The 27,251-nt window shown below is 34.8% G+C and overlaps 1 protein-coding gene across 1 annotated transcript in view; it reads right to left on the reverse strand.

The window, feature by feature from the left end:
* The window catches only part of LOC124371754, a gene marked incomplete at its 3' end in the record, with an annotated part of 90,901 nt that overhangs the window by 19,107 nt on the left and 44,543 nt on the right, over positions 1–27,251 (reverse strand). Inside the window, exons 11-17 of the mRNA XM_046830095.1 lie at positions 26,586–26,712; positions 24,820–24,899; positions 20,105–20,230; positions 18,441–18,623; positions 12,107–12,147; positions 7,541–7,808; positions 5,981–6,125 (exon numbers count right to left, since the gene is read on the reverse strand). Of these exons, the coding sequence (XP_046686051.1) occupies positions 5,981–6,125; positions 7,541–7,808; positions 12,107–12,147; positions 18,441–18,623; positions 20,105–20,230; positions 24,820–24,899; positions 26,586–26,712 (970 nt within the window). The remainder of the gene's footprint in view (positions 1–5,980; positions 6,126–7,540; positions 7,809–12,106; positions 12,148–18,440; positions 18,624–20,104; positions 20,231–24,819; positions 24,900–26,585; positions 26,713–27,251) is intronic.

Consider the following 27,251-nt stretch of genomic DNA (forward strand, 5'->3'; position numbering starts at 1 on the left):
AATAAACTATAGCGCTGCAATCTGCTGGCGCTAAACACTGACAAACCCTTATGAGGACCAAAATATTGATAGAAGCGGTTTGTGGTCCGTACATAAAGTAAAATTCCCTACCATACAGATATTGGTTAAATTTCTTCACGCCCCAGACAATTGCTAGAGCCTCTCGATCGATCTGGGAGTAGTTCTTTTCAGCATTAGTTTAGCGTTCTAGACTGGTATGCTAGTGGTTTTTCAATACCTTCTGGTGTGACAAACACTCAGGACCGCACCTAGTCCAAAAGAAATCTCGCGTCTACCGCCAGCTTCAACGGAAGTTTTGCCGTCATAGTGCGCTAAGATAGTCCTCACTACTTAGCAGTTCTTTTACTCTATCAAATGCCTGAAAACATTGCCTGTTTGAAAATCAAATGGAACGTCTTTCTTTAATAAATTGTACAATGGGCTTAAAATGCTTGATAAATTTGGAAGAAATTTAGAATAATAGTTAATTAGCCCAATTAGCGATTTAAATTTCTGAGACATTCTTTGGGATAGGTGCGTTCTTGATTGCTTCTACTTTCTTGGGATCGGTGTGCAAACCGTGTTTGTCAATGACAAACCCCAAATACTCTACTTGAATTAGCAAAGAAAGTACATTTAACTCTTTTTGACAGTTAAGCCTTTCTCATTCAACCTCTTGCACACTTCTCTTAACTTCTCATAATGAGCCTTATCATTTTCAGCGGTTATTAGAATATCATCTAAAAATACTGCAATTTGATCTATACCCTGGAGAGTCTGCTCTATTTTCTTTTGAAAAATAGCACTTGCTGAGGTTATGCCAAAAGGAACACGGGAATAAACAAAATAAACCTTTGTGTGTACTTATGGTACACAGTTTCTGAGACTCTGGATCTAACTCTAATTGGGTATATGCTTGACACAAATCGATCTTACTAAACTTCTCGCCCTTTTGCTGGTTTGCAAACAACTCATCTATTTCTTGGTAACGGAAATTTTTCTACTTCTAAACAAGGGTTCAATGTTACTTTAAAATCACCGCAAATCCTGACTGAAACCGCATTTCTTTAATACAGGAACTATGGGCGTACCCCAATCTGAGCTACTTACAGGTATTAACACTTTCTCATCTACTAGCCTAGCTAGTTCGTTTTCAACCTTGGCTTTCAGGGAAAAAGGTATTGGCCTAGGTTTGAAATATTTAGGAACCGTGTTTTCTTTTACTGTTAACTTTACAGGCTCGCCTTTAAAACAACCTATCTCGTCACTGAATACCTTAGGAAATTCTTTAAACAACTTGTTCTTAAGTTCAAGACAACTATCGGCATCGGTTCTACTTATCTCAAATAACCTGTCATTATTTTTAAACGAAATTTCAACCCCTAGAGCACTTAACCATTCCCTACCTATAATGGATGAGCACCGGACTTGATGACATACAAGTCCATTACTTTGTTTACTTTGTTATAATTAACTTCAACTTTGATCTTGCCTACAGGTGTGATAGGTTGATCAGTATAAGAGCTGAGTGTCAACTCACTAGGTTCTAATTTACACATCTGGAAATGAGAATTGTAATATTCCTCACTGCAAAACACTCACAGAAGCCCCTGTATCAACCTCAAACGTTAAGGCTTTTACCATTAACAATTAAATCAAGCTGAATTGGGTCTACCTTGACTCTGTCAGTCACCTTTTTCATTCATTCTAAATAAATTGGCTACATCCTCCACAAATTGCTCAGTGTCCCCTGACACCTGATTACTGTCATCAACACCTTCTAGGTAGTTATGTTTGCGATAATTTTTTGGAATTCCCAGTGCTTTTACTATCTCTAAAATTAGTCTTATCTCTATTTACATTTGTACCTTGCCGGCCAGCTAACTTAGAACGACACACTTTTGCTATGTGGTTTTGTTTACCACAGAAATGACACTTCACACCTAATAACCTGCACTGTGAACGGAAATGCCCTGTGAGGCCACAACATAAAACATTGCGCACTGCCACTGCCACCTGGCGGAGATCGCCGCTGCCATCCAGAAGGCCCTGGTGACGTGCCGCCGCTGACCTTGGCTGTTCCCCCTGCTCCCTTCCAGGCCGCTCCAGCGTTGTCGCTCCGTGCTGTCTGGGAATGCGTCTGGGAATGCGGTGCGCCATTTCCGAATCTCCCCCTCCTGGCCACCACGCTGCTCAACTGATGGATCCGCTCGGGTCTTCCGACTGATAGAGCTGCCGCCGATTTTTCTGCTTGCTCCATTGAAAGCACTATTTTGGTCGCTTGCTCGAACGTTAACGAGGCTTCCGATAACAGTTTTTGTTTGGCACTTTCACTTCTGATGCCACTCACCAGTCTGTCTCTCAAGTAATCATTTAGCGACGCGCCAAAGTCACAATGGGTTGTCATTTTTTTCAAATTTGCAATATAACTCGGCAACCGACTCGCCTTCCAACTGTACTCGCTTACTAAAACGATATCGCTCCGCGATGAAGCTAGGAGTCGGGAATAAATGTTTTTTGCACAAGTTGCACCATTTCAATTAAATGTCTTTTTCCGACGGTTTATTAGGAGTGCACAGGTCTCTCAACAAACTATACGTTTTTACTCCTATCACAGTTAAAAGCGTACTGACCTTTTTTACCCCGTCAATGCTATTACAGTCCCACAAACAGCTCAAAACGTTCGATGTATGACGCCCAGGTTTCAACTGACCCGTCATATTCCCGATAACCGCCTATTTGCGCCATTATATTAGTTACAGGAAACGGTAGTTCGTCTAATTGTACTTGCCACATCAACTCGTTAGCTAAAATAATTTGGTTGCACACTACACTTCCTCCCACACTAATTGGTTTGAAACTTAAGAAAATTTGTACTGTTAATCTCCGTGATGTTCACTCGCCATTTTGTGATGTTCACTCGATCAAAACTGTCCTCGTGTTGTTCGCGCACGTGGTGTTCACTGTTGATGTCCAGCGGCGATGTACACTCGGAATTTTCGCACTAATACTAATTTCCACAAATCCTCTCGTCGCCATTTGTGATGTTCGTGGCCGGTGGTAATAATACTGGGTAATTAAATTACACCAATTAAAGGAAACTATTGTACTACATCTTGGTCGGGAGGACGCGGGTTTTACGGACCGTGGGTAAAAACTGGACTGGGCAGAACACTCGCTGCTGGAATGGTAAAGGAACGTTGGCGGGGAGAAGTGGCGTGACCTCAGTAGCCAATAGGATTTATTCAAACAGTATGGTCTCATATTACGTCACATACATATAACCGCCAACGGCCAGATCGATAATCAACATTCCTATCTTTACAAATATATTTTAGATAGCTGACTATTTATATTAGATTCAGATATGTACACCACAGATGTAAAGAATGTTTAGTTTAGATAATGATTATTAAATGTGTAATATACCACTTCATTTTCTGATTTGCATAAATGTCAGGTTGTTATGTTCATGTTTTAAATGTTAACCTTTAACTATATCGAGGTATTTTAGATAAGGTACGGTATCCCTGACTAAATCAATTGTGTATATAAAAAGATAATTAGTTTATTTGTAGAATTGATAAATGTAGTTTAAGTAATAAGGTGCCATGGGCTTACTTTGATTAAAATGTATGTTAAAATATTAGTGGGTAATACATGATTTGGGTAATAAATATTTGTATAATTGTCATATATTTGTTATATAGAATTAGTGATAAAAAAAAAAATGAGAACAAATGTGAATGCTTTATTTGTTGATGATTTGTCTAGTTAGTAGGGATAATTTCGTCTTAAACAAGTAACATAAGATTAGAAGAGCTCTAGTAGTTGGAACACGCTTGCAACAAGGTCGCAGGCCGCTGACCCCGAGGGTCAGGCCACTGCGCCGGAAGGCCTCTGCTGACCACAGCTACTTATATCACGTAGCCATCTGGAGGTGCACTGTTCCAGCTCAAAAACTTTGTACTCCATTGCATGGAGATTACTTAAGTAGGTATAAACCGATCCAAATGGTATCAAATCCCGGACACATATGTAATTAAATTATTTGGGAAAAATAGAGAGTGTTAGTGTTAGTAATAAATTGAGATTCCCTTAGTTTTAGTAGTTGTAATTTTCTAATTTGAAGTAAATATGTAATAAGCAATTTATATTTTAGAAGTAATAAAAAAAAAAAAAAGGTGTTGTACTCCGCAAACTTGTATATTTATATGGCAAATAATGATATGTAAGGGATGTTTTATTGGTAACTTTTACATTTTTAGTTAGGTTAGCGTAGGCTCTATAACAGATTCCCCACGGCTATTATTTCAATTTTGGATGTTTTAAATTTGAGCGATATTCATATTTGTGTGTGTCTTAACTCCTTTTAAATTTAGGTAATAATATCCAGGTGAAACAAATTAGAAGGGGAAAACAAAATATTGTAAGTCCTTTTGATGTACTTAGATAGGGAAATCGTTCGTGGCATTCGTCTCCCGTTCGTTCGCGTCCCATACTGAACTGGGAAGCTTAGAACTGTGAACATTCCAGTGTGAAGAATGTGCGTTAGAAATTAAGAAGAGGACTAATACTTTTGGGTCACACGCCAAAGGAGACGTGTCATGGACATAATGCTGTGCCCAGCAGTGAAGCTACGGTTACCATCAACTGAACATTAAACACTAGACCTTAGAGGTGAAAACAGTGACGAGCTCATAAGAGGAATGTGAGGAACGGAAGGAGGCGCAGTCACGTCAAGGCCGACTCCAGGATGGCGTTCCTGGTGCAGCTACTCCGAGACCCGATGGGGATGCCTAAGCAGAGATTCATAACCGTAGCTTCCCTTTAAGAAGGGGGAGTGTGACGACGGGGCCCTTTTCCCGCCGTCTGATGTGGAGAGGGAGAGGTCAACACGGAACACCTGATGTTGTGCAGTCGAGGAGGTGTCGTCTATGGGTAGAGACATTGCGTGTGGTGAGAGCGGACCGGGGACGTGCGGTGGCGCGGCACGAGCGGCGGCGATGCTACGGACGGTTAGATAGGTTTAGGTGGTAGAATGTGATGAATAAATGATGTTGTTTTAAGAAGAGTGAGTAGTTATTTGTTACGTACCTCGTCACGGCCAAGCAGAGTGTATGGAGCAGCCCCAAGGACTAACAGGGTGAGTTATAGTAGAAATAACTTGATCACACAGTACGTGACAATATTTATGATTATTTATTATTGCTGTTATTTTGTTTATAATTTTATTATAGTTACGTTGTTATATCTATATATATGTATCTGTTGTTTATCTTTAGGCTTAATTATCTATTTAATGGGAACTATTTTGAGTGGAACACTGGACTGGACTGGATTATATTTGATTGTGTGGATATTATTGCATGTCATCTTGATTTAAACATGCACAATGTAATTGGGTGTGTAACCTGTATTGTTGCATGTAAATAAAATAAATAAATTAAATAACTTTTTAAGAAAAGATATTATCTGCCTGCATTCCAATTCATGCAAAGAGGAAGATTGAACTCTCCAATTTTGAAATTTATACTGATGCAAAGAGGAAGACTGAACTCTCCAGTATTGAAATTCACATTAATGCAAAGAGGAAGAGTGAACTTTCCAGTACTGCATCTTTTAAGTGTCTCATGATAGTGGTTGGCATACTCAGTTACATATAAGTTTTGTTTAGATATTGCAAAAACATTTCTCTGAAATATGAGTATCACCTATTGATAGTTTAAATCGTTGGGAAAATGTAATGGAATATTTATTACAATTATTAATATTTATTAATTTTGGTTCATGTTTAGAAACAAGGCCTACACTTTGGCTAGCAATGATTCAAAGAGCAGTTAGAGAGTTAAAATGTTGTTTCATTGACACATCTGTACATTTTAACAATTGTGTCTGCTGTGGATGAGCTCTGTTTTGTAACAGATGCTTGTGTTAATGCTTCAAAAGTTAAAATTACTTCTATTATAATCTAAAATACCTGAACGGTGAAACAAAATTTTCTGAGATGGTCGAAAAGCAATCTGGAAGCGTCTAAACTGGCACGGACTTTATCCTCTCGCACTACTTCTGCTAATACCATCGTCTCTATTTTCAGCACACATCGTGACCACACATCTCCACCCCTGCAAGAAAATACTACAAGCTATTTAGCCGTAGCTTTATATTCTCCACGCTCTCCATCCTTCCTAGCAAACTATAAGAAATTCTGAAAACTATAATATTTGAATTTCCTTATTCTCCCAATCGGATTTGATCAATAAAAAACTCATCAGAGAGAATTCAGAAAGGAAGGTTTGTGCCAAATTATACCAAAATCAGTTTAAAAATAAGGCTCACAATATCCACACAACATTCTAGATAGTTAGAGATGTGCTGTTTTTTTAATAGCCCAGTTGTAGTAAAATCTACAACTCTCAATACATCAAGTCATTCTTAATCAATTCTGATAACTCATATGATAAAAAAGAATACAAAGATCGATCATTTTGCACCTCAAAAAAGATGCAGCACACCGAGTTTACTCCACAAAGAAACATGCAAAAGACCATGTCACAAATGATGTACATTGTTTTAAAGTGTAATGTAAAATGTACATCCAGTAAAGTCCAAATCCCAGCTTAAAAATAAGAACTTTCTATTATAATAATTGATAACTGGATTTTCTCTTTATCATTCATCTCTGCAAAACAACCCCTTTAAAATAATGTACTCCTGCACTGCGCTTAAGATTCAATTTTTTGCTCAACTCCTTGTAGACCATCCTCCATTGGATGTAGAGAGTCAATAACTACCTTGAAAACTATTTATTAAGTCCAGTATTCACTTTCTAAGCTTACCTTTCACAACTTGATCCAAGACAAGAATATTAAACTATCTAGAACAGGACCTACATACATTGTAAAGGTTTTAAACTTTAAACCGGCGTAATTTTTTAAAGAGTGAATCCTTTCAGGTCAGATTTGCGGCATTGTATTCTACTAATAGAGACCTTTAATTTGATGTACTGCTTGATCTATGCTCTAATTTAAGAGTTCCTTCTGACTCCTTGAGGATCACCTCCCGACATGACAAAAAATTTTAGTTCATTCAAAAAGTAGATTTATAGGTGCAGTAATGATGTACCAAGTTTTATTGCTTTACCTGTAATCGTTCGTAAATTATCAAGCCCGTACAGAACTTTTTTACACACTGTATATATCTTTATTCACATACTACAGATAAGGTAGACATTATTTTTTTTATGTATTTATAAGGATTCAAATCTTTAAGTTAAACAAAATCTGCAATGAGAAGCGATCATTATTTAGTAGACTTATCTGTAGTTACTGGAAAGAAATGGGTGTTATTAATAGATAATTTTAAGAACTAAATTGTGAATATTTTATGGAATATAGGATTGGAGCATAGATGTTAAAATATCCTACTAGAGCACTATGTTAACAAACAGGGTGAGTAAAATGTCTCATCTTATAAATGAGAACCCCGTGACGGAAAGGTTAAAATGTATTTTTAACTGATGTGTGAGCAATAAACTTACATATCCTCATCGATGAGGTTCATGTAAAGCCTCCCATACTTGGAGGCTGCAAAGGAATCATACAATATCTGCATAAGGTTGCTCTTGATTATGCTGTTCTTCATGACCCCGATAAACAGCACGAGGCCCGGCAACTTCTCATCGGTTATGAAATCGGGAGGAGCAACTTTCAACTTCTTAACTTTTACCTCTCCAACTGAATCTTCCTCTAGCTTTCGTTTCTTATCCGTGCTGTGATCTGAGGTGGACAATGTAGGAGTGACTTCTTCTGCAAATAACATTAATATTTTTAATAGAGAGAAAAGGCGCCACAGACAAATGCAGAAAGATGGTTAAAACCATGGTTTATTTCAAGCCCTTTTATCGACAAGAAAAAAGTAGAAAAAAAGTTTTTTCTTATCTATTTAGGTTTTAGTAACTCTTGAGGCTATGATTAGTGACTCCAAATAAGTAATTAATTTTTGTGATAATAATTTACTATACAATAGTTGCACATTCCTTTTGTACCTAAAATTTAAAAATCATGTATGTGAAATTTAAATTATACATAATTACATTTTCTAAACTACTGGTTCTTTTTACTGGTACACAGGGCACAACTGGATACTCGTGGTAAAGTAAACAAAAATTAAAACCATTATACATTTTTCAAATTTTCACTTGGACACAAACATCAATACAAGCTTAATGGAATTATAATGCAATTACATGAAACAGTTGTATATGGTTACTTTTTCTTTGTATAAAAATGTATCCTTCATGGACATAGAAATTATCGTCAAAAAATATAAATATTTTCAAAAATCGATAGTTAGGAAGTCATGGCTGATGTACAAGGTCCAGTTTTTAACAATAAAAGTTACCTTGATAAAAAAATAAATAAAAATTCAAGTAGTAACATACAATTGTTTTATCACGTACAAGAGATAAATAAACATTTTATTTTTTTTCATACAAATAGAAGGATTTGTTACAGCATTTTGATAGGAACCTCTTCATGATGTGATGCTAGGGCATAGAGTCAACCTGTCACAGCATTTTGAAGCTCTTCATGATCAGTAATGCGCTGGGATACAGCCACTTCTTCATGTATGCAAACTAATTAAAAAATGTGAAAAATACTTGTAGCCAAGTTCAGTAAGAGTAAACTTCAGAATAATAGTCGTACCACCATGGTATGGTTCTCATGTACTTTCTCATTAACTCTACCTGAGATTAATTTTTTTATTAAAGGGGAGACTGATCTCCTTTTAATCTTTATTCTAACCATCATCATGGGCCACTGGCCTGTGGAAGCATCTTATCCATAGAATAAGTGACAGAGTCCGTACAGTACAAGGTAGAGAGTAACAGGATCTGAACCTGTGCTGTCTTTAACTCAATATATTAAAGCGCTCAGCCATTCACACTCCCAAGTCACTCAATCTATATTAAAAGGTGTTCTCATTGTATTATCAGGTGCACTACAATATTTTGGGCATGATCCCAAAGCACAGCAAAGCAACTGAGTTTTCTACACACCAGTGAATGTTAAAATAATAAAAATGATATTAGAAAAGAGTTATTGCAGCCCTAAGGCACAGTTTACTATTCTGTAATAAAAAAATAATAGTCCACTTAGATTTTTTTAAACTTGTCACACAAATTAATTTGCACCTGATAACATTGTTATACAATATTGTTGTAATATTAACCCTTTTAACCCCAGCCATTTTTCCATGGACTTGCCAGAAAGCCCATGGCGATAAGGGACCGTAGTGCAGAATTGAGGGAAAATTCATCTAGTTTTCTTATTTTTGAAGATAATTTTTAGGTCTTTGTTTTAAATTGTTCACAAATAAGTGTACTCTTAGATGTAATAGTTAAAAAGTACTTTTACAGAATGATTTGTTTTTTTTTTTAGCGTATTTATACATAAATTTTTTTATATTTTTTATAGTTTGAACATACATAAACGGTAGAAAAAAAAAATTGTAGCCCCTGAAAAATGAAGCAATTTTGTTGTACACATATTTCTTACTACACACACAAAATTTTAAGAACTTTCCTTGATAAACGCAGGAGATATATCCAATTAATTGTATTGCTGCATAAGCACTTCTTCATATATTTCCACATACACGTCAGTAGAAGTATACAGATATGTTTACTTGTTTTTGCACTTTTGAAATAATAACAATTTTATTGTAAAATAACACAAACTAATTGTAATGGTTTGTAAGACTAAAACTTGTTTAATTTTTCAAAAAAGTAAAAGAAATAATATTTAAAATATATACATTTTATATAAACAACTCAATTCATTGTCTTCAAAAATAGCACATTCACCACTAATAATAGGGTACTTTGGGATTATACCGACCACACTAGTTGTATGAAGAACACAAAAATATAAATTTATAGAAACAAACATGATAGAACGAAAAAACAACTCTTTAATTACAAAATTACAAGCATTTCCAGGCATTGTGATCGGTATTGTTGTCGCTGTTATCTTATCTTTCTCGAGAATCCCGATTACGACAGGCCACGCGGCATCACATGATTTGAACGGTACATAATTGCCTTTCCATTACAATTCAATTTATATTTCTGATCAGATCCTCTAGAATTTGATATTTTACTGATAGGTACTATCTCGAGGGATGTTTTTCTTTCGTTGACATCAGCGCAAAGGCATAGCACTCGCATTTTGGGTGGCGGAGTGTGATCAAGAATAAAAACAAGTTTTGAGTGTTTTTTCAATGAAGAGTTTAGATTTAGTTTGATCATGTTTGTTTTTATTGAATTTTTGTGTTTGGAGAAATGTAAAGGTAAAACACGGAAGTACAACAAAGCGACGCACCAGCTGAACGGGCGGCGAGACTCTGCAATCACGTTATCAACTAGACCGCTCGACTTTGACCTCTGTCTGAGGATGGGGAGGGGTTTGCGATAAGACAATTCCTGTTTTATAATATTGTTCCACGCTAATCTAGTAATCAGTAGAAGCAAAATGTCAAATAACGATTCATGTATGGGTGTGGTCGGTATAATCCCAAAGTACCAGTGTTATCAAAGTGTTTTCACTCACTGGTAACTTTTCTCTACGACGTTTACTCATGTTTTTTACTAATAATACAATAAATCACACGAAAAACAACCGCTTTCAATCACGCAAACTAATTGAGGTTATAAGTCAGCATACAACAACAATGCAACTGAAGTCGTCTGACAGTTGACATCGACAAATAAACTACGCTCAATGACGACGAAATACGATGCCAATCGGAAGGTTTATTGTTTTTGCATGTAGCCCGTTTCTTCACCGACTATTACACTGAAACTGATGGCATTTGGACATATTATTAGCCAGCTACATTAAATTCTCGAGACGTCCGGTATATCGGACGTTGGGCATTTTAGCTAGACCACCTCTGTCCGATATATCGGACGCCGGGGCTAAAAGGGTTAAGTTATTGTACAACAAAGTGCAATATGAGCTAAAATTATAATAGTTACAGTAAACAATATAGTACAGCCAAATGAATACAATACTTGTAACTATTACCTCTTACAACCGTTAAATATTGTACTGTTACCTATGAGGTGTGTTACTAAAATATTTTACACCAGACCAATTACTGTTATTTTGACCTAGATATATTTACCACAAATCTGAGATGTTGAATGATTTGCAAGATCTAATCCAAAAGGAATCAAATTCAGTTGAAATGTTATCTCGATTTTAGAGTCATCCTTCCTTGTGAACTTCAGGTAGTTGTTTCACAAGTTGTTGTCTCCCTTCTTTTCACATCATCATCATTGGTTTCTGTCACTAACATTACAGCTAAGCTGTACAACTTACAGATACTTTAAGTTACAACACATTTAATATTGAATTTTATACATGTTCCATTTGTATACATGTGTTAGTTCTTCTGAACTAAACATGATTGTCTCAATTAGATAAGTCATATGAACTACCAGTTCACCCAGACATTTTCCTCTAGACCAGTATAATACGCACATTTCAAAATGTCACTTTCATCTTACTTATGAGTTTCAACTAATACCCAGCAGGGATCACTTCTGGCTGGTTTATACCTTCCAGTTGAACCCACCACTGGACACAGCAAAAACCGATGTCATTTGAATCTGGGCAACCTTATGGATGTCCAGGAGCAGCACATCACTAACAGCAAATGTCGAGATTCTGGAGTTTATGGACAATTCGATAGGTCTAGCCTATTGTGGGAGATGACTGTTGGAGTTGGTGGGATTTGTTCCCTAACCTCAGAGGTTCTTGCTAGCCTCAACAAGGGTGTGCCACCCCCTGCCTACTTTGACTGGAGAGGCTGGTACAGAGCTGGCCTCCCCTTCTTCTGGGGAGACATGACTTTGAGATGTAGTGCCCTAATTCTTCCTCATGGATCTCGATAGGAGGCAGCCCCTACTCCCTAACCTTACCCATCCTGAATACCCTGTCATTCCGGAAGCAGCGCAAAGGTTCTTACAGGACTAAGTGCAATTTATAAGCTTCTCGTCCTAAGAGAAAAAAAGTTTTAACTGAACTGTATAGTTTACCTGTAGGAATCTTCATATCTGTACGATTCTCTGAGATTGACCTGCAATTAAACATAAAAACATTAGTGCTGTCAATGGAACAATGCAAGCTAAACAATCTATACAAATTCAGCTTACAACACAAGAACGATCTGTTGAATGACAGTTCTGGATTGATGGTCCAGTCAGCAGAAACTCTTTTGCATAGCAATATGAAAAACTTTTTCCGTTCCAATTCTTCATCATTTTGGAGTCAACTGAAACAGTCACATGCTTGCAAGAAAATACATGGAATACAAATACGACAAATACAAGAGGTGATAAAAACATTCAGGACTGAATTAAAACAAATTTATTACACAGCATTGAACATTGACTATTTCTTTAAAACTACCCACCTTGGAAAGGACTGCTGGAAAAACCTTCAAATCAAATCAAATCAATCTCTTTATTGCATTTTGACAATGGACATTGTATTGCAAAAGTCAGAAGTAAGTAAGATAAACCACAGGCTTAGACGTTCAAAACACATTCATACTTACAATTCATGCATTCACTCAAACACATTCAAACTGACTTCAGATCCAAGTTAAATTTAGATTTAGACATCCCAGCGGCTGACCATGAATTCATCGACAGAATAAAACGCTTTGGACACCAAAAGGCGTTTAAGACGAGTTTTGAATTGATGTTGATTGGCGGAAAGTTTGACACTTTCAGGGAGCTTGTTTATTAGTCTGACACCAACTTGTTGAGGGAGATGTTGTGATAATGTCAGTCTGTATTGCCGAGTTCGGAAGTTGTCCCTGCCTCTCGTCTCATAGTGGTGAATGCTACCGCCACGAACCAAATCACACTTTGATTTGCAGTACATGATCACCTCCAGAACATAAAGGCAGGGCAAAGTCAGCAATTCTAACTCCCTGAAAGATTCCCTACACGACTCTCTGTAATTTAAATTTGCAATGATTCTGATTGCCTTTTTTTGGAGCTTGAAAACTCTTTCCATTTTGTTTTTGGCACAACCTCCCCAGAGTCTCACTCCATACGCAAAGTGTGGATGAATCAGGCCGAAATATGCCATTTTCAGAACTCTGGGGGAACAGAACTTTGCCAGGTGCCGCAAGGCATATATGCCTGAGGCCACTCTAGCACATACATTATCAACATGATCAGCCCAGGTCAGTCCTCTGTCTAGGAACATTCCCAGAAACTTTGTGGAGTTAGTTTCCTCTAAAAGCACATCATCCACAAACACGGCAGGCTGAACTTCGTGATCATTTTGTCGGAGGCTAAAACACATGACATTTGTTTTTGAATGATTTGTTTTCAGGTTCAATTCAGCAAAATACTGAATGCATGCATTCAGTTCCATGAAGGATGTGATTTCCAGGTCTTGAGTTGATTTGTTTTTGATACAGAGAGTTGTGTCGTCAGCATACTGAACCAGTTTTCCATGCTGGATCACTGAATTCAGTCTGCAGACGTAAACTAGGAACAAAAGAGGCCCAAGGATGGAGCCCTGAGGGACACCATGGGTCATTTTAATTTTGTTTGAGACGACGTTCGATACCTCAACGCACTGGTCTCGATCCTTGAGGTAAGAAGTGAGCCATAAGTGCGAGAGACCCCGAACGCCGCATTTATCCAACTGGAGCAAAAGTGTTTCATGATGCACACAGTCAAACGCTTTGGATAGGTCGAGGAATATACTGAGCACATGTTCTCGTCCTTCCAATCCATCGACAACATTGTCCAAAAGATTGTTCACCGCGTCTATTGTGGATCTGTTTTTCCTAAATCCAAATTGTTCCGGATTTAGGATATTGTTATTTTCTAGAAAGCTTGCAAGCTTTTCATAGAAAATTTTTTCAAAAATTTTGCTGAAGACTGGAAGAATTGAGATTGGACGATAGTTGCTTGCAAGGCAAGGATCGTCCTGTTTGAAGATCGGAATGACTTTGGATGTCTTCAAAAGTGATGGGAAGGTTCCTTTTTCAAAAGAAAAGTTGATCAGTTTTGTGAGTGGTCTCAATATATGCCTGAAGCAGTGTTTGAGTAGCCACACTGACATCCCGTTTGCGTCACAAGATTTTTTTGAGTTGAGTCCCTGTATGACTCGTGCAACCTCCCCTTCACACACAGGAGCCATGGCCATGGATGCAACCGATACAACAGCATCTCCTCCGTGAAACCGAGGTTCAGTTAATGCCGAACCCACTGTAGCCACGGAAGAGAAGTATTTATTAAATTCGTCTGCCACTTGAGCTCGGTTTTCAACAATTTTGTCTTCAATTTTAATTGCGATTTCTTTTGTGTTTTTTATCTGGTGTGTATCACGAGAAAAGTCGTTTATGATTTTCCAAGCTGTTTTCGAGAAGTTTTCGCAGTTACCCAAGGCCTTATTAACATCATAGGCTTTAGCAGCTCGTATGACTTTTTTATAAATCCTTCGGTAATTTCTGAAAAAAAATTTGAAATGTTCGTTTTGGGTTCCAATGAAAATTTTGTGAAAGAATTTAAGCTTTTCTCGAGATACAAGAATTCCCTTTGTCAACCACGTGCCTTTTTTAGGTGCGTGATTGACTTTGGTCCTTCTGAACGGACAAGCAACATCCAGATAATAGTTGAAACTATCACTGAATGCCGCATACATGTCATCGACACTTCCAGAGTTATCCAAAAATTGCCAGGGCTCAGCTTCCAAAACATCGTTTAAGTGGCGAATGTTCTGGGGCCGAATCACTCTTGCAATTTTAAATTTTGAATTTTGACTTTCAAGTTTGCACCCACGGATCACGGCCCCCTGCGCAAAGTGGTCAGAGATTGCAGAGTTCAAAACAGAGACTGTGATGTCAGGAATGTTTGTGACAACATTGTCGATGGCAGTACTCGTCGTAGCGGTCACTCGTGTCGGTGAATTCACGGACCAATTTAGATTGAAAGAATTTAAAACATCGCGAAGCCGCTGGGTTAGGGGGTCGGTGGGATTCATTACATTAATGTTAAAGTCTCCCATTATTAGGAACTTCACAGAATTTAAAAACAGGTCATTAAGAAGTCGCTCAAAATTTTCAAAAAAGGAGTTGCTACAGCCATTGGGTGATCTGTATAACCCGATGACTGCTATTTTTCCCAAACAGTTTACAAGCTCCTATAATGAGGTTTCACTCCTTCATAAAATTTTCATTCAACTGAATCAAATCTACGCCCTGTCTGTTTCTTCAGTTTTGGAAATATGACAAATATCCTTTGGAGAAAGATCTACTAAAATAAGCCAAATAGCGACAGCATGATGTTTTGTGTAATAATTCTGAATGAGTAACACAGAAAGGTACAGGCATCTATTCCTCAATTGTCACAACTCAGGTATCTTCTTGCTCACAGCTTTTAGAAAGTCCCTCAGTTCATGAAAACAAAAACGATTAACTGCCGTGACTAGTGGATGAAATTTTTAACACAAATATTATTCTAGTTGAAAAAATATGAACATCTGGGGAGCTGTTTAGGGGATCGGTGAGCATTTCAACTTCCAGTGTGATGCCATTTGTTTTAACACCATACTCACACCCCGTTTAGAGATACCCACCATACTCAGAGATGACATAGTAAAAAAGGCAATATGCCATTTAAAGAAGTTTCTAACAGATCTGAACTCGTTGTAGTTTGATTCTTTCTCAACTTGGATTGAAATTTTCACACTCACGGTGCATCTTCAGTTTTCCAGTCATCATTTATTGGCAAATGTTTAACAAACACATGTACTCTTCATGGTTTATTATTCAATGATTTGATGATATCAGACTGTCCACTCTGTCAATACAATCGTCAATAGTGGTGTCCTGAAAGTGGGTTCACTCTGACAATGTTCATCTTCTTTGGACCTCTTGTATCAATCATGACATCATGATTGAAGCCTCTTTCAACAAATGGAATTTCTGTAAACGTTTCACCCGAATTCACACAAAACTTGGCACAGATACACTGTTTCTCTTTTGGAGCCACCACAGAATCACCAACACAAATAACATTAAAAAAAAAAACAAAACAAACAAAAACAAATGAACGAACTCAAACTGAAAAATGGTATATACTAGCTTTATTTTATTAAAACATAAATTACAATATTGTTCCAAATTTGAAATTATAAAGTTTTATAAGATTATGTAAAATACTGTATATGTATGCAAGATTGGTAAGAATTTTTACTTCATCATAATACAACTTGTTTTATCATTAGGATGCATGACATACGAATTAGAGATACGTAACAAATTATTTATTTCGTGCATGCATTCTAGAGGAGAACTGAGTTACTAACAGCAGAATAAATATTAAATTACATAGTATGTGATTATGATGCAAAGTTAGCAATTGTGTAATAATACAATTAATTAACCCTTTGAGTGCCAAGCACTTTTGAGGGGTTGGCACTGTCAGTACCAAGCATTTATGACAGGCACTCTTTTGATGTTTGTGTAAAGTTCTGCCGAACAATTCATAACTAAAAAATTAATATAATGAGATGATTTTTCTTTCATTACGCAAAGGGGAAAAGTAGGCTTTAACTTGTAATATTTGTTTGAATTATAAAACATGTTAACATTTTTTAATAAAATAATAGTACAAACAAAAATAGGCTTTTTAACTGTAGAATAAAAAAATTGTAACTCAATAAACTTAATTTGTTTGTATGCATATTTTTTTATTGTTCCTTATGTACATAGGAACAAACACACCAAGTTTCAATTCAGAGAAATAATCCGCGTAAACACCGTAGTCCTCATCACCAATATTTTGATTATTACCAAAACTTAAACTATTTAAAACATTAAAAACTTTATCTTCATCCATTTCACTGATAAATGTTTACAAACAACTAGGATAACAACAACAGTGAAGCTTTGTTTTTGTTTATCATGATTACTTTGTTTGTCACCTGTTAATGGCTGCCAACCGTATAGTAATTGTACCGAATGTAAAAACACATACTATATTAAATTATAGCTATTATTTTAAAAGAAACACTAAACAAATCCTTTATTAACAGTTGCTTATAACACATCTAGAATATTCAAAAAGCTGACAAAGACTCCAACTTGATTAAATTACAACGCAACATCTGGCCGGTTTCTGTTGAAGGGCAATGTTTTTTAGGACCAGCAAACATTCTACCTCTAGCTCCCGCTCGTAATAGTTCCAAAAAATATCAACAGAATTCAGGAGAAGCCTTTCTTTGAAGCGCTTTATAATCCAAGCATTTTAAAAAGTATAGTAAAGTAAAGAATGTCTTATTTTACCAGGCGTAGTTAGGGCTAAGAAGCCCTCTCTAACACTTAACCTGGGGACCAACGGCTTAAAGGTGACTTCCGAACCACCACCAATGGCCGGGCAGGTGGGCCGCTTGCAAGGACAGGATCGCTCAGCGGTCACCTATCCAAGCAGCGGCCACGCTCGACGTTGCTTGATCTGGTTATCTTGCGATAACCGCTGTACCCGCTACACTGTGCCATTGGCAGCAGTAAAGGGACCTGTTGTCGGCTCCATATTATAACTCCATACGACAAGAGGTCCCTTTTCTCAAGCATGACATAGGTCTCATTTTCATTGTTTTTTGAGTATTATCTGGTCGAATACTAACATACCATTCGATTTACAATGCAGAACGATAGTTAGAGAACAATATTAGACTAAAAACAGAAAATCAATGTATTTGACCCAAATTACTCATTTGGTCTGTACTGAAAATTTTACTCACCCAACAAGAGGTCCCTTTTTGCTTTCCACCTCACACACACATATATATATATATATAGTACAATATCATATGTCAACATTTAGCAACAGAATAATAAATATTTAGAAAGCCGATCTATAATTTTGTAATTAAATTTCTACTTGACTTCTTCTCTTTCTATTTTCATGTTAACTTATAAACATAAAGCTTTGGTAACCAGTAAAACAACAAAAAAGTCACAAATGAAAACGTTTCACTATCTCACACGGACAAGGAAACCCCGGTAAATGACATCTGAACGTCAGTCTGTTGACTCCAAACTGAAACTGTTAAGTGATGGGGCAGGAGGGTAGAGGAGAGATGTCCTAGAGATGTAACCTCTAATAACAATGTATTCTGACAGAGAACAAAAATTACATTAAAAAATCCTCACCTAACGTGACTTGCAGAGTTAATAACAATTAATCCATCCTTAAAAAACAAACTGCTATGCTACATATTTTTGCACTGCTTGTTAAGTGGCTTCTGTATCAATATATGTTCATATCCGATTGAAGACAGTAAATAATAAGAGTATGACATACAATGCATCAATTACTTATATCAAAAGTTACTTACCTATGGGATGGGAACTTCTCTGGAGGTTTTAGCCTGTACTTCATATTTTCACCCGGATTGTTCAACAAATAAGCTTTCAGTTCGCTCAGATCTATAGGGTGAAACACAGCCATGTGCGTCGGGTCTACCGAGTCATCTGATGAGGTAAACAATCGGTGGATTAGTCCTCTATAAGAAACATACCTGTAAAATGTGATTATGATTTATATGAGGGTTGGCACATCCTCTTCAGGTCTAAGGAAATCAAACCTTTTAACTGGTGGTTAATTTGTTTTAATAAAACCTTAAAATGTTATTTTTTTATTTTCTTCCCCTTAAATAACAATACAAAAAATTCTGATGGTACAAAATTAAAAATTTTGTTTCTAGAGGAAATGTTTCTTTTGAGTTGATCTTAGTAGAAAAAAGTGATGTCTACAATTTGTATAATAATACAAAAAAACTCTTATCTGTAGATACTCCTTACACATAGTAAAATAATACCATGTTTTTGCAATGGGTAATTGACATAAACGTAAAAATAAACTGGAAATAAAATATTATTTACGAAAATATAACGATTAGTTAATTACTTGATCTATAGTACAAATGTTTATCTATTAGTTGTTTAAACACAAAGTATAACACAACACGTTTTAAGTAATTTTCCTACTGCCAATCAGCTGATAATTAAATAAGTAGCGGATCCCCCCCAGATTCGATTGTCAAGTCTCGTCATTCGATTCTCGAATACCGAGTTTTTGTTGAAGATTCTGTGGATTCGAGACTTTTATACTTCTCTATTTTTAATCGAGACTTACAAAGATCCTCCCACCTTATAATTCAACATTTCATATAAAAGGAAGACAAGAATTTAGGTGACAACAAAACTTAAAACATCTACAAAGTAATTTTAGAATCCCCTGAATTTTCCCTGAGTAGTTAGAAAAATTCCCTGAGAATTCCCGTTCTTCCCTGTACAATCCTGTTAATCCTTGAAATTTATGAACGTTTTAGATAGTGAAATAACATTTAGATCGTGTTTATGGATTAAGTAGCCAAAACATGTTCACAAAATCCACCAGATAATATTAGAACTACTCTCCACTATACACTGTTTTACTCAGCTGTTTTTGTATCAGTTACTAGTTTCACATTTTATTGCATCGGTTGTGTACCTTATTATGTGCTGTTAATCATAATAATAATATCAACACAGGGCGGTTCAGCACAGTGTGGCTTTACTGTTCTGGTACCAAAATGCAAATTAATTTGCGCAAACTGAGACATGCACAGCCAAGGAAATCAAACTGCAAGGGATTAAAATTTAACACTTACATATTGTGCAAGTAGTATGGTGTTAAACTACCAGTCTGTGTTGAAAGTTCCTGGAAGATTGACAGTATTTATTGGGGGGATCATACAATTTTCAAAAAGTCATTGAGAGCACAAATTATTTTGAATATGACTGATAAATAAACTTAATTACAAACTATTCCAAACCAAGCACTGAATGTTGTAATGAAGGTGTTCTGAGACAATATCAACTACTGCAGGTACATTTAATTTAATTTACTTTCCAATTAAACCAAACAAAACAAACTAAATAAAATTGAGAAAACACAACACATGCATCAGTACACAGATAGATAAAACAACCCAAAATCGTGTATTTGGTGCCTCACCTTGAAATTTGCATTTTTGTCTCCCAAGGAAAGTCAGCTCCAAAAATGAGTTCTTGGAATGTAGGTTTTTCACAAAACTCTTTGATAATGGTAGGTATCATTAACACCTCACTGTATTTTATTATCCTGCAAAAAAAAATCAACAACAATTACTGAATTCTATTACCAATATTGTGCCTTTTTTAACCTAAAAAAGGCTTGATATTATAAAACAAAAGTAGCAATAATACCTAATCTGCTGAAGGTTGATATTCTAACTACTTCTCAAGCACAGTCTCATAGTGCATCTGCCTTCAGAAGCAATTCACTCACTACTCTGCTCCATATCCTTAGAAAACAAATTATCCAACGATAGAATACTTTTCATTTCTTATCTTGTTTCCATCTGCCCCACCACATTTCCACACATCATGTATATAGTATCTGAATTCCCACTTTGTATAAAATTCCAGTTTATGAAAGAAATTTAAGAAATGTTATGAAAAAGTTTTCTCTCCTAATAAGCTTCTAATTGGAGATGATGAACAATAAATAAACACAAACCAAACCACATACTATTTCATATTAAGATTACCCCACTCAAGTAGACTGATGACTGATTCTATCTTGATCTATACTGACTTGCCCATAATTTTACAGCTGAGATTGTGAACATTGTCACTTTACAGACGGATAGTGTTACCATCCTGTTATTGAATGGCTGCGATGTTATAAGTCACATTTGCATTTTTTGTTATTTCTAATGTTTCTAACAAGAACTGAATAAGATATTTTTCCAAAAAATATGCATTAAAAAAATTCATTGAACAGTAACAACGTTAAACAGCTTTGTTATTTGTAAACACTTTTTTATACTCACTTTTACAACATTCGTGGTACATGTTTTAATTTAAAATTGCATTTAAGTTATGGAAGGCTCAAATTTATTTCCACTTGTTAACTTAATATAAAAACTAAGTTAAATGTTACTATTTCAACTGTTATGGAAAGAAATACAAAAGTCTAACCCAATTTCTGTAGGGTGTTGTGGTTAAGTGTGGGAGTCCCATAAAATATTAGATATTAATTCAACATTGTGGATAATCACGAGTTCGGAGAGCAAACGCTCCTGCTTCTTCTCCCCCATCATAATCCCACCTATTATTGTTACGAACAATTAAACAAACTGTGATATGTACAGAATGTTATCAGATACACATATTGAGGATATATATTTCCTTCTTACTTTCACTATTAGCATTATTAGCAGAACTAAATTATTTATCACCATAATATGATGCTATTCAATGTTTCAATGCTGTGAAATGTCATAAATAGATTTTTGTTGCAAAAAGATGTAAAAGATTTATTGTTTTAAAACATCTATTTCTTTAAATGTGACGTATAAATGGAGGAACAGCCTTATTATTATTATTACCCCTGAATCATTTAATGAAATGATGACCTGAAGCAGTGACGTCAAGTGTATATCGGAAAAATTTTTTAGAAAAGGAACTGAACAAAAACAATGTAGGTTAAAACTTGGAAATTAGAAAAAAAAAAAATTACCATCTTCCATCAAAATTTACAATACCTACCTACGAGAATTGACCTTTTAGAAATTGCTCTTGATGAATTGAATCCCGATGTTGTAGCTCTTAGTGAGCACAGTATGAACGAAAATGAAATTTCTCGGCTTAATGTATGTAATTACTCACTAAGTTCTTTTTTTTGCCGTTCTAAAACTACACGAGGAGGGGTTATGGTGTTAACTAAAAATGGGATCAAAAGTAAAAATATAAGTAAATTTTCAATTGACAAATTAATAACTGAAAAGGAATTTGAATGTTGTGTTTCAGAAATTACCATTGCAAATGTTGATGTTGTAATTGTTTGCCTATACAGATCTCAGAATAATAGTCTAATCAATAACTTTTTTAAAAAACTGGACCAACTTCTGAATGTTCTCTGCAATAACTTTAGTAACATTATTATCGCTGGGGACATCAATATAAATATTTTAAATAATAATCTGACTTTAAAAAGTTTTAGAAATATATTAACTGAACATGGAGTGTATTATGCAGTTAATTTTCCTACTAGATTTAGTAAAGGAACTGCAACATCAACTGACAACTTTATAACCAATATTGATAAAAAATATATAAAAGTGGAGGGGATTATCACAGCAGTATCTGATCATGACGGGCAATTGATGGAAGTTGGTAATTTTTATGATACAGATAGCAATGAACATAAGACATATAGAGAATTAACAAGAAAATTTAGCGAAAGTAATATTAAAACTTTCTTAAAACTTTTAGGATCAGAAAGTTGGATAGATGTTTATATGTCTGGTGTCAATGACAAGTTTCGTACTTTCCATTCTATTTTTTTTTGCATTATTTTAACATTTGTTTCCCTAAAGTATCTAATCTAAGACCTAATTGCATATCCAAAAACAATTGGGTGACAGAAGAGATTAAAAACGAAAGAACAAATTTAATTGAGCAAGAAAAAATATATAGAAAGAACAAACAAAATAATAACTTAAAGCAGCTAAAAATTAAAAAACGTGATCTTAAACTAAAAATTATTCAAGCTAAAAAAGATTTTTTATCTTGAACATTTTATTTTTTAGATTGATAACAAAATAAAATGTTCAAGTGACGTTAATAAAACAACCTGGAAGTTAATTAACATGCAAACTGGTAAAAATAAGAATTTAAAAGAAAACATTATGTTGCTTGATAAAGAAAAACTGTTGTTGGATCCAGGTAGAGTTTGCAATGTTTTTAATAACTTCTTCATCAATGTTGTGGATCAGCAGATATCCCATATGGTGATGAAGATGTGCCTAAATCCTCAAATTATTGTAATGGAGATTGGAATCCAAATTTAAAAGTATTTCGATTCAGTCAAGTTACACAACAGCAAGTTAAAAAAATTGTCAGTTCATTTAATAATAAATATTCTACTGGTTTTGATGAAGTACCAATTGTAATAATAAAAAAAGCAATAAGGCATTTATTAAGACCGTTAACACACACAATAAACTCTTCTCTAATATCTGGTAAATTCCCGGATGAACTGAAAACGGCTAAAGTAATTCTTATTTACAAAAAGGGAGATCCTCAGTTGCCGGAGAGCTACAGGCCAGTATCATTATTATCGACGTTTTCTAAAATATTTGAGAAAGTTGTTAATGAACAACTGTTAAATTATCTGTCGGAAAATAATCTTCTTGATAATCAACAACATGGTTTTCGTCCAGGCAGGTCAACAATTACTGCATCAGTAGAATTTGTGCAAAATTTAATAGAGGAATTAGATAAAGGTAATAGACCTTTAGGAATTTTTATGGATTTGACTAGAGCGTTTGACAGCATAATTCATGACAAACTTATAAATGTTCTGGAAGATTTAGGCTTAAAAAATAAAGAAATAAATTGGTTTCACTCTTACATCAGTAACCGTAATCAATACGTTGAATTATCATACTTAATAAATAAAGACAAAATCAATTTTGTATCCGAAAAAAAGCTCATAAAGTATGGCGTACCACAAGGTTCAATTTTGGGTCCCTTACTATTTATTTGCTATATAACAGGACTTTCTGCAGTAGCAGAGGAAAACAAAATGTGTTTATACGCTGATGATTCAAGCATAATATTGTCAAAGGAAAAGATCCTAAGGTAATTGAAACATCATCTCTTAATTGTTTGAATAAAATTAACTCTTTTTTAACTAAAAAAAATTTGTTACTTAACCCCGGCAAAACACATTTTATACCCTTTAAAACACACCAATCGAAGTATAATTTTCAATATGACATTAAGATAAATAACCAAAATATAATGGAGGTAGAGGAAACTTGTTTTCAAGGTCTAATAATAGATCAAAATTTAAGCTGGAATCAACATGTACAAACCATAATAAAAAAAGCATCATCTGGCCTGTACGCCCTTAGGCAGATGGAAAACCTTTGTAACCAGGATACTTTAAAACAAATTTATTTTTCTTTAATACATTCCCATATAAGCTACGGGATCAGTGTATATGGAGCTACTTCAAATAAAAACCTTGAAAAAATTCTTATACTACAAAAAAAATCAATACGGTTAATTCTAAATTTACCATGGCAAGCAACCGTTAAACATTTATTTGCACAATTAAGAATTTTTACTGTTTACAGTCAATATACGATATACATATACAATATACATATACGATACAACAACTTACACAAAATTTAAAAATATACCTAACTATACCACTCATAGATATAATACTAGGAGTGGTATAATTTTTGAAAATCATAAATTAGAGCTGTTTAAAAAGAAAACTGAATACGCCGGTACACGATTTATTCAATACATTCCTATTGACATAAAAAAAATTGAAGGAATCAATCCGTTTAGAAATAAATTAAAAAATTATCTCATATCACGATCATTTTATTCTTTTGAAGAATCTTTTGAGGGTTTGGGCCATTAAACAAAAATAAAAATTGAGTTGATTTTAGTTGTTCAAATTAACAATATTTATGTTAAGTTAACATAAGATTTTAGATAAGTTAATCTGTATCTGTGATGATATTAGTCTATCTGTATTTGTGACACTATTCTGATTGTATTTATAATATTACAGCTTTGAATAAAGATCTATGACTATGACTATGACTATGGCTATGTGGCATTGAGAGTTAAAATTATAATTTATACTGAAAATCTTACCTGAATTCATTGTTTATCTTTAAACCCGGATTTTCCATGAAACATGGAACTTTACCATTGCAAAAGTAGTCTTGGTTGGCCTGGAAACATTAAAAGAAGAATATTACGTAAAGTTGAAAATTTTAAACACTTATCCTGTTGGTAAGCTCTAGTAGAGCAAATGCAGTGGCTACTACATTCGGTTATGTAATGGTTGGAAATGGAAAAGAACTTTAAATGTAAAGTTGTTCAGTTTTGTGCAACCCTTAATTTTATATGGCACAAACTTCCTTTTACCATTTAAATGCTTGTGTTGTGGGCATTTTTTACATTTAAAAAAAGCAAATTTTACAGTGGTAATACATTATTTTAAGTACAGATATGCATGGTATTACTTAAAAGATCAAACAACAACAAAATCTAAAAAACACACCATTTTCTATACACTTTAGACCGCCATTTTGATACAAATAGACACAATCATATTTGTTCTTGACCAAATTAATACACAACTATTGATTCCTTAACATAGCTAGGTTGGGAAGGACCTATACACTTTAGACCGCCATTTTGATGCAAATAGACACAATCAAATTTGTTTTTGACCAAAATGTTCAGGATGCAAAAACCATTAAAATGGAGTACCTCATGATGTGTGTTTGAGATTCAAACATGGGACCCTCTGTTTTGGGACATCCTGCATTTTTACAGAGTTGAAATTATTTTCAAAAAGTTCTTTAGGGTTGAGTTATTGAGGAATCCATTAAAAAAATCTCTGCAGCCATTTGACCGTTATGGCTCTGAAAGCCTTGTATACTACGTAAATTTTCATTCAGTTGTTTTGCATTTTGGCATATTTTATTGGTTCTAATTGAACTAATTATTGTTGTAATATTAGCTCTATGAACTAGTGATTTCATTCGTTTTTACTAGCACTATTTTCTATGAAAACAATAGACCATAACTTGAGGTGTTTATAATTTGATCGTCAATGATGATGATAGAAAATAGTTTATTAAATGGACTATAAAGTATAATCTCCACAAATATATTCTGAAGCTTAATTACTACTACTGACTAGAAATTCGCACATGAATTCTACACACTGATTAAAAATCTCAAATGGATAATGAAAGTAATTGTTATGTACACACCGATTTTTTTTTTTTTTTTTTTTTTTTCAAGCAAATACATTTATATCTGGTACTGTGATTTCTTAAGAAATCATCTTGTATATTTAGTATATACAAACAATTGTACTACTTGATATATCTGAAAGACCATTTTTATTACAGTACCAAAATATTTACAAACATAAAATTTCAAATTGTAAAAATGCAAATTTAATAATAAAATTTGACCACTCTAAAATTAATACGCAACTATTGATTCCTTAACATAGCTACATTGGGAGGGGTTAATTCAATAAAAATGTTGAGTTCAGCCCCATTTCACCTTCCGTTTAGTGCAGCATCTGAAATCTGGAAATTTGAATCCTTGGTTCTTTCACCGTGATTTGGTAACGTGTATGAAACATCGTAGTGCAGTCAGTTATGCACCTGATGAGACAATGAGAACATCTCTTCATCTAGATTACATTTTTGAAGTTTAGGTGTCTCTGATGCAAAGAGTTCTTTTTGAGCTTCTTCGTCGTCGATTTTTTTATATCTCTTCACACGGACATTGACTCCAGATTCCAGGAGTCATTTCCAGGAAGGTGAAATGGAGCTAAACTCAACATTCAAATTGATTGCTGCCATATTGGTTTAATAAAAGGCAGTGTATACCTTTATAGTGAATGAGAAAGCTTTCAGCCTGTTCAACAGGTCCAGTGTAGCATTGGCCTGGGCTTGAGCATCAACCAGGTCTTCTCCTTCGGCGAGAATCTTGTCTCTGAATTTCAGTTGACATCTCCTAAAACAGAATTACATAACATTAACAAGACCTACTCTTAAAAAATCAATCAGCCAAAACAGTCCTGGGCCAAAGAGTATGATAAAACATTTAAAAAAGTTAAACAATGTCTTATTTTACCATGTGAAGACGAGGCTTAGAAGCTCTCTCTGACACAATCAGGCAGTTCATGAGGTCGCTATAGAACAAGGTTAAGGGCCTAGGTATTGGAAAATCAAATGATTATAACCTTGTTTCCTTTGGTATCAATGTAATCAATGACTATTTTGTAAATTTACCAATAGATGAATATCCAGCTTGTGATTATGTCGCCGAGCTATGAAAACAAATCTCAAATGTACTGATCAAGTTAAAATTAAAACCAGAAAAATCTTTATTCAGTTGTTACACATGGTGTACATGAATGACATCACATTATTGAGAAAGTAAACGGTTAAGTTTACTAAATATATTCATTAGTATCTAAATAAATCCAATACAAAATAATTTATGAAGAGACTTTGCTGGCATCCACGGTTTGAAGCGGTTTGCCTTGTACC

The sequence above is a fragment of the Homalodisca vitripennis genome, unplaced genomic scaffold (genome assembly GCF_021130785.1).
Source record: "Homalodisca vitripennis isolate AUS2020 unplaced genomic scaffold, UT_GWSS_2.1 ScUCBcl_1907;HRSCAF=6114, whole genome shotgun sequence".
NCBI classification, from domain to species: domain Eukaryota; kingdom Metazoa; phylum Arthropoda; class Insecta; order Hemiptera; family Cicadellidae; genus Homalodisca; species Homalodisca vitripennis.